Source organism: Salvia hispanica, chromosome 1 (genome assembly GCF_029641045.1).
Source record: "Salvia hispanica isolate PSC_SH4W2 chromosome 1, Shi_PSC_v1, whole genome shotgun sequence".
NCBI lineage: Eukaryota > Viridiplantae > Streptophyta > Magnoliopsida > Lamiales > Lamiaceae > Salvia > Salvia hispanica.
In genome coordinates, this window is record NC_142692.1 from 33,713,570 (window position 1) to 33,722,021 (window position 8,452).

General features: G+C 35.1%; 2 protein-coding genes across 2 annotated transcripts; both read left to right on the forward strand.

Annotated features, from left to right (window-relative positions):
* The first annotated feature begins 570 nt into the window (after positions 1-570).
* LOC148933655 (uncharacterized) lies at positions 571-6,336 on the forward strand. The gene is made up of 7 exons (XM_089061012.1): positions 571-697; positions 4,652-4,842; positions 4,914-5,043; positions 5,115-5,227; positions 5,273-5,408; positions 5,484-5,588; positions 5,663-6,336. Exons 2-7 carry the CDS (start codon positions 4,727-4,729, stop codon positions 6,017-6,019), a joined length of 957 nt encoding a protein of 318 aa, XP_088917138.1. The 5' UTR covers positions 571-697; positions 4,652-4,726; the 3' UTR covers positions 6,020-6,336.
* On the forward strand, positions 1,396-4,548 carry LOC125220845 (uncharacterized). The gene is made up of 3 exons (XM_048122980.2): positions 1,396-3,257; positions 3,332-3,661; positions 3,744-4,548. The coding sequence occupies exons 1-3, from the start codon at positions 1,411-1,413 to the stop codon at positions 4,546-4,548; spliced, it is 2,982 nt and encodes a 993-aa protein (XP_047978937.2). The 5' UTR covers positions 1,396-1,410.
* Positions 6,337-8,452: the final 2,116 nt, after the last annotated feature.

Here is an 8,452-nt window from a genome sequence, read left to right on the forward strand (position 1 = left end):
ACAGGGTACTACTAGTACTTTTATGTTTTAAAAATAATTTGTAGGAGTGGAATTCTGTGACAGGCTATGTAAGTATAGGGGGTAGACATGAAATGCTTTATTGCTTCAAACAATTTATAAGGAATAATAGTATCTTTTTACAATACTTACTCATTTTTATTATGTTGATGTAACTACAAGACTTTTAAATTAAATTCATTCGTTATTCGAGTTAAAATAAACCTTCAAATTATAACCATGCTTATTATTTATTTCATTCTTTAGGTTACATATATGTACTAGTTTAATGTACTATGAAGTATTTATGTACTTGTATATTTTTTATGATTGTAATTCAAAAAAAAATAGGAGTGCTCCTTTAACTATGCACGGAAATGGTTAGTGGATTTCTTTCATGTTCTTGAATTTCTTTTGCCTTGTTAGAATGATACATAAAATTAATTTTTTTTCTTGCACTGCATGTGTTTTCATGAACTTATATAGCATATGCAAGTGAAAGGCGTTCAGGTATAATTCTGCCAACATATGCATTTAGGCCCGGTTCATTTACATTGAATCAACTAATTTAATGATGTAATTATATGGTTGTCATATTCAGATTTCATAGCTTCCAACAAGTTTAGAACGCAAGCAGTTTGTAATTGATTTTGGCGGTTGAATAAGTGTTTGGGGCATCTTCTTGAAGAAACAACATCCGGTACGAAGTTAAAATTATTGATGTTGAAGTATCTTAGAAGCTTTTCTAACTTATGTATATATAATTATATATATATTGTTTAGTTGGTGGCTAGGCTTGGGGTGGAGCCTTGCCGGCTCCGCCGACCTTATGTGCTGAGAAGTGGGGTGATGTTATTGTGTTGATGTTATATTATGATTTAATTATCTCTTAAGCATGCTAAATTATGTGTTTGAAATATTTTAGCTAGTTAGTAGATTACTTAATATGGCTATCTAGTAGACTAACTACTATCCTGATTTGGGAATTATTAATTAGGATTTATAACAATGAGTAGAAATCGTGAGTGGATGTATAGGCGGCTTCTTTCCAACGGTGAATTTAATCCTGCATTTTTAGAGGGGATTACCGATTTCATTACATTTGCAAGTGGTAAACCCGCATACATGGACAAAGACAAAATCAAGTGTCCATGTAGAAAGTGTGATAACAAGTTATATAAATCAACCAACGAAGTGCGGTTCCACATTTCTAAGTTCGGTTTTGTAAATAATTACCACATATGGAGGTTTCAAGGTGAAACATCAAGTCAATCAAGTAGGACTTCGGCTATGGAAATAGATTATGAAGCTCCTACCGCATATCATACGATGGTATTAGAAGCTGTTGGTCCACAATATAACATTGGTAACATGGAAGAGCCACCAAATCCAGATGCACAACGACTTTATGATATGTTAAATGCTGCTGATAATGAGTTGTGGCCTGGTTGTAAGAAGCATTCACAGTTATCATATGTGGTCCGACTAATGAGTTTGAAGGCGGAGTATCACTGGCCAGAGAGGTGCTATGATCGGTTGACAGAATTGATAAAAGAGGGGTTTCCAAGCGATGACAATTTACTGCCAAGTAGCTTTTGTAACACGAAAAAGTTATTGCGTGGCATAGGATTACCCGTTGAAAAGATTGACTGTTGCCCAAATAATTGTATGATTTTTTGGCGACATGACAGCGAGTTAGACAAATGTAGATATTGTGGGGAGTCACGCTTTCAAGACCAAAATGTTGATTCTACAAAGAGGAAAAAGAAGCTAGTTGCAATGGCAAAGATGTACTATTTTCCTTTGATTCCTAGACTGCAAAGATTGTATGCATCAACTGCCACGGCGGGAGAAATGCGTTGGCATGCTTCATCACCCGATGATGGAGTTATGCGCCACCCTGCAGATTCCCCAGCGTGGAAGCACGTCAATAACATATTTCCTGAATTTGCATCAGAGTGTCGTAATGTGCGACTAGGCCTTTCAACTGATGGTTTTCAACCTTTTGGCCAATCAGGAAAACAATACTCTTCATGGCCAGTTATTATAACACCTTACAATCTTCCTCCTTGGCTATGCATGAAGGAACATTTCATGTTTCTCACGATGTTAGTTCCTGGACCACGTAATCCGAAAGATAAGCTGGATGTTTTTCTGCAGCCATTAATAGAAGAATTGAAACTGTTGTGGGAAGTGGGTGTGCCTACCTATGACATTTCATTGAAGCAGAATTTTCAAATGCGAGCAATCTTAATGTGGACCATAAGCGACTTTCCAGCATATTCCATGTTGTCTGGATGGAGCACTGCTGGAAGATTGGCTTGTCCTCATTGCATGGATAACACAGATGCATTTACACTAGAGAAGAGTGGAAAACAATCATGGTTTGACAACCATCGGAAGTTTCTACCTGCTAATCATCCATTTCGAAAAAACAAAAAAGCTTTTCGAAAAAACAAGATGGTCTTAGTTGACCCGCCAGAAGCCAAGTCAGGTGAAGAAATCTTGAATGAAATAGATACATTGGGACTAGTAAGAGTGATGGATGACTACAATGACATGAATAAGATTGTCGCAAATCGTGCTAGATCTGGATGGAGGAAAAGAAGCATCTTTTGGGATCTCCCATACTGGAAGGAACTACTAATTCGACATAATTTAGATGTGATGCATATTGAAAAGAACGTTTTTGATAATGTATTCAATACTGTTCTTAATGTTCAAGGGAAGACTAAAGATACAACAAAGTCAAGAGAAGAGTTGAATCAGTATTGTGCAAGACCTGAATTAAAGCGTAATGAGATGACCGGCAAGTTTCCAAAAGCTTCATACACCCTAGACAATTCTGAAAAAAGGGTTTTATGTGAATGGGTCAAAGGTCTTAAGTTTCCAGACGGGTATGTGTCCAATATGGGTAGATGTGTTGATTTGAGGAAGCTCAAGATGTTTGGAATGAAAAGTCACGATTGTCATGTTTTCATGCAACGCATACTACCTGTTGCATTTCGTGAACTTCTTCCTCAACATGTTTGGAAGGCTATCACAGATTTATGTTTATTTTTCAAGGACTTGACCTCCCGGGGGATAAGAATTGAAGATATGTGTAGGCTAAGTGATACTATTCCAATAATTTTGTGTAATCTTGAGCGTATCTTCCCACCTAGTTTCTTTGACTCAATGGAGCACTTACCAGTTCACTTGGCCGATGAAGCTCGCCTTGCAGGGCCTGTTCAATTTCGATGGATGTATCCATTTGAAAGGTATAAATTGGTATTATTTAGATAAATTAAAATATGATATAATATAATTAATTTTTATTTCTTTACGTAAATAGGTATCTTAGAAGGTTGAAAAACAATGTTAAGAACAAAGCTCGAGTTGAAGGATCCATATGCAATGCTTATTTAGTAGAAGAAATTTCTACATTTTGTTCGTATTATTTTGAGGATCATGTGAGCACAAAAATTAGGAATGAACCTCGCAACTGTGGTGGAGAAAGCAGTAGTAGCATTCCTACTGAGGATCCGGATGTTCTTTCGATTTTCAAACAAATGGGACGCCCACTTGGGAAAATGTCTATGAGATACATGGATGATAAAGAATACAATGCTGCGCACACATACATCTTACTCAATTGTCCGGAGGTCACAACCACTTATCTCGAGTAAGTAATAATATATCTTAAAATGTTTGCTTTCAAATACATATTTGTATACATCTAAATTATATTCCTTTAATTTTGATAGATTGTTTGAAAATCAAATGAGATGTTCAAATCCAAGGCTATCTGAGGCCGACTTAGGAATTTTTGTTGACACACAATTTGCTGATTGGTTCAAACGATCTGTAAGAAATCAATCACCCAATGACGTGAACAAATATATCCGAGATCTTGCAGAAGGGCCTTTACTAGAGGTTACAACATATCAAGGATATGTTGTTAATGGATATAGATTTCACACTGTATCACATCAGTCACGTCGGGCCACTATGAATAGTGGAGTTTGTATTAAAGGTGAAGTATTTTCCACTGATGAGATGGATTTTTATGGGCGATTGGTTGAAGTATGTGTACTTGAATATCCTGCTATGCCAATTAAGAGGATCACTTTATTCAAATGTGAGTGGTTTGATCCATCAAATTCTGGGACATTGGTTCATAACAGCTTCAAGTTGGTTTCTATAAACCATAAGCGTAAGTATAACAAGTATGAGCCATTTATCTTAGCAAATCAAGCCATTCAAGTGTTTTATTGCTCCTATCCTAGCATGAATCAAGCAAAGAAGGATTGGTGGGAAGTGTGTAAGGTTAAAGCAAGATCCAAAGTTGAACTTCCAATACAGATAGCGCCTACATCCACTATAGAACCACCATTTCAAGAGGATGAAATGTGTCTAACTCGGATGGATATGAACTTGCCAATAGGTGATGATACTCCAATACTTCATCCAAATGGTGGGCTGATCGACATTGATGATGATGGTTTCCATTCAGATGAAGATTTTACGTTTTCTGATGATGAATATATTGATGTAGAAGATGATGATTAATATAATGATGTATGGTCTTTTATTAACACTTATGCTATGTATTTATATTAATTAAATGTTAGAGATTGATATTAATTGAACTAATTGTTTGAATGTATTTTAGATATGCATCGTCGGCGTGGTGGTCATAGTCATACTAGTGAGTCCTCTCGCACGAGAGGATCAATTCCAACAGAAGATGTGCAGTCGTGATCCCTTGATCATGAGGATCCCACCAGTGAGGATGAACTCTTTGATGATCATGAAACTGTTACCTGATGTGAGGATGCATTTAGAAAGGGATCCAAATACCGGGTTAGTTATTGGTTATTCATTATTAAATAAGCTTTGTTTTTTAACTAATCGATATTATTTGGATTTTATAGGGTATTACTTATCCATCCTAAAATGTCGCATGTGATAACCACTATATATAAACGCATTCGAAACGACATTGGATTTAACTGGAAGTTGACACCAGAAGACATCAAGGATAGATACTTTGAAGAATTTAGAGTAAGTATTGTGTATAGTAGATAGAAGTTTTGTTAGAAAAGATAATTTTATAATGTTTAATTTTCCCATAGAAATATTTTTTCTGGCCGGATTCATGGGAACAAGATGTGCGCACACTTTGGACGTCGAGGGCAAGAGAGAGATACTCCGGCTTCATCTCAACCCTTAAGAAATTGAAAGAGAGGTCAGCATTTGTGTAAGAAGAAATGTGGAATGGGCTGCTTGGCTATTGGGAAAGAGATGATGTTAAGTACAAGTCAGAACTCGCACGGAAGGCGAGATTGTCAGAGAAAGGTGGACCCGGCACTGGCTATAGCAAACATTATGGGGGCACATCGTCTGTTTGCGTAAAAGCTCAGAAAATTGTAAGTGGCACATGTATGTAATAACTCAAGTTCATTATTTGTATTAATATTTGTTTTATTATCTTTGACAAACAGGCAAATGAAAAGGGGCTCTCTATTGGGGATTGTATGTATGACGCCTACCTGACACTACACTTCAAGAATGGAAAATATACATCTAAGGAGGCCGAAGAGATAGATGTAAGTTTATTTACATGTTTATATGCGATTAAATTATTATTCATATAATATTTATTGTTATTTTCATTTCATAGGCCAAGGTAAAAGAGATTGCGGCTACAAAAGGTGAAGGAGCCAATCTAAATGATATATATGTCAATCAAGTCATGGGAGGCCGCCTTAACAAGAAGAAGCGGATGCTTGGAACGGGAGTCCTTGGACCAATGCTCTTAGGTAGTAAGTCTGTGGCTGCTTCGTCTAGCAATCAACAACATGATGCCAAGTGGAAAAGTGAGATGCAACAAAATCTCAATGAAGAGCGTGAGCGTAGAATGAAGTTGGAAGAGGATGTGATCAAGATGCAGAAGGTAGTGGATTTGTTGGTGAGCCAACAACAGTCCCACCAGTCAAGTCAATCTGTTGCCCAACCTAATGATGAATATTCTACATGATGCTAAAAGCGGAGGTTAGTTGTGATTAGCTACTTGAATTATTTTCGTATTGAATAAGCATTACTTGATTTAATCACTGGTTTTAATTCTATTGGATATGTGTGTGGCTTCAAGAGGTGGCTCAAAGATGAACAGATAAGTTTCATCCAAGATTTGGAAAGAAATGAGACAAAGTTCATGAGACTAAGAAAGAGACAAAGTTCTTGAGACTAGGAAGGAACAAGCCATGAGAAGGAACATGCATCACTATTTTGTTATTAATTAAGTTTTAGAATTTGCACATTTGCTCAATAGTATTAAACGTTGGTGTTATGAGTAATAAATGAGCATTCGGGTAACTATTGTTATTTTTACTATGAAAAATGTATTGATTTGTTGAAAAATTATCGTAACAGGGTGGATAAATAATAAAATAAATATAACCAAAATCTGAAAAAAAAAATAGTGGCGGATATATTCCGCCACTGTAATTTCAGTGACGGAAATTTCAGTGGCGAAACAAGCGGTAGACAGTGACGGAACAGTGGCGGAAATTCAGTGGCGGAAACAAATTCCGCCACTAATAATGGCGCCCCGAAATCCGCCACTATTTAAAAATTTTACTGGCGGAATTTCTCTGGCAGACTTTATTCCGTGAGTAATCCGTCGCTAAAATTTAGTGGCGGAAAATTTTCCGCCACTGCTATTTTAGCGGCGCTTATATTGCCGCGGTTCTGTTCCGCCACTGAATCCGCCACTAACTCCATTACTGGCGGAAATATGCGATTTAGTGGCGGATATTTCCGCCACTATTTAACGATTTTTTTGTAGTGAGAGTTATACCTCCACGTTTCCCTAAAATAATACATGAATCAGTCTAAATTATCTTTAAATCAATTGATATCTATATGTAAATATATAAAAGAAGAGTTTTGAGAATAATTACATAAATGCTATTAATAATATAAAAACATTTTTTTAATATACTTCCTATATTACTCCCTCCGTCTCACTTTAGCAGTCCCATTGACTTTTCTGCCCTCTTTTTGTAAAAATAATAAAAAATAGTTAAAGATGAGAAATGGTAAATTAAGAGAGAGAATAATATAGAGAAGAGTCTTATCTACATTAGTGTCTCTCTTACTTTACCATTTCACCACTTTAACTATTTTTTATCATTTTTACAAAAAGATGGCAGAAAAGTCATTGGGCCTGCTAAAGCGGAACGGAGGGAGTATTAAATTTAAATATTAGATTATGTAACTTAAATGAAATATTAATACTATAAATCTTCATTTTTTTCATGATTAAATACCCACTAATGACATTCATGACCACTTATCCACTAACCTATTAACTTCGGAATTTGTAAAGAGATTTTTCTTTTAATATTGCTACTCTTAATGTTTGATCATCAATCGTGTTGTTTATGCTGCTCTTGGAAGCAGAAGCAAAAACAACCGCCTTCTGTTGTCATGAACCTTGAGGTTCTGTGTAAGACCAAGAAATACAAATTGTGTTAGTAGCTATCCAGGAGGCCAGGATTACAAAGGTTAGTGGTGAAAGCATTGAGATATGGATTCACCTCTGTTCACATATTGTGAAGTGTCCAATGTATAATTTTTTTTCAAGTAGTGCTTTGCATGAATATTAGGTTGATGGCACTCTTATTCATTTGTCTTTCTTGGATGTGGTATGGGTGGTAGCAGCTACATGGGAAGTAGGCGATGCGGGATATACTATTAGGGTATGCAACTAATTTTTTTTTTTTTCCGGCTAAATGCATGCATATTAATATCGGTTGTATATTCCATGCTATTTTGCTGTATTTTTGTTGATGATTTTGATCGATTTGACTATCTTTTAATATATATTTATACATTATTTTTATTGACATGTGTTTGTGATTGATCTTTTGTAGTATAGATCTAAAAGTGATTTAAATGATATGTGATTTGTGTGCATTTTTTGGTTTATAAACTTATTTAGTTATATGAGTTTTTATTGGTACAATAAATTGCTATTTTATAAATTTGTCATTTTAGAACTTGAAATAATAATATTGTTTCTCATTCAGTATACGTGTTATTTTTTTTTCTTTGTTTGATTTTATATTTTTTAATAATTGTTTTTTTATTTTATACATTTATGATTTCAGATTTCATATAATGATATTTTTATAAATTTATAAAATCATTTTACAGTATAAAATAAGTTTAAATAAAAGAAAATGGGTCGTGCATCACACATGGGTGGTGATACTAGTTATGACTAATCCTCAACAATTACTTCATCAGACCAACGCAAAACGTTTTATTGTGGATGGGTTTGCCCACTTATCTACTCTTGAGACTTTACCCAGTTAAGAATTGAAAAACGAGAATTTATTGATTGTTCAATTCATTGGATTTGACTTCCAATTTCATTCTAGATTTCATTTATTGAAAATGATTA

Bases quoted from the DNA above. Each gene is read 5' to 3' on its own strand.
- LOC148933655 (XM_089061012.1), top strand. From the start codon at position 4,727: ATGTGCAGTCGTGATCCCTTGATCATGAGGATCCCACCAGTGAGGATG. The intron at 4,843-4,913 runs GTTAGTTATTGG...TGGATTTTATAG, and splicing joins GAAAGGGATCCAAATACCGG to GGTATTACTTATCCATCCTA. The intron at 5,044-5,114 runs GTAAGTATTGTG...ATTTTCCCATAG, and splicing joins GATACTTTGAAGAATTTAGA to AAATATTTTTTCTGGCCGGA.
- LOC125220845 (XM_048122980.2), top strand. From the start codon at position 1,411: ATGTTAAATGCTGCTGATAATGAGTTGTGGCCTGGTTGTAAGAAGCAT. The intron at 3,258-3,331 runs GTATAAATTGGT...TTACGTAAATAG, and splicing joins TGGATGTATCCATTTGAAAG to GTATCTTAGAAGGTTGAAAA. The intron at 3,662-3,743 runs GTAAGTAATAAT...TAATTTTGATAG, and splicing joins GTCACAACCACTTATCTCGA to ATTGTTTGAAAATCAAATGA.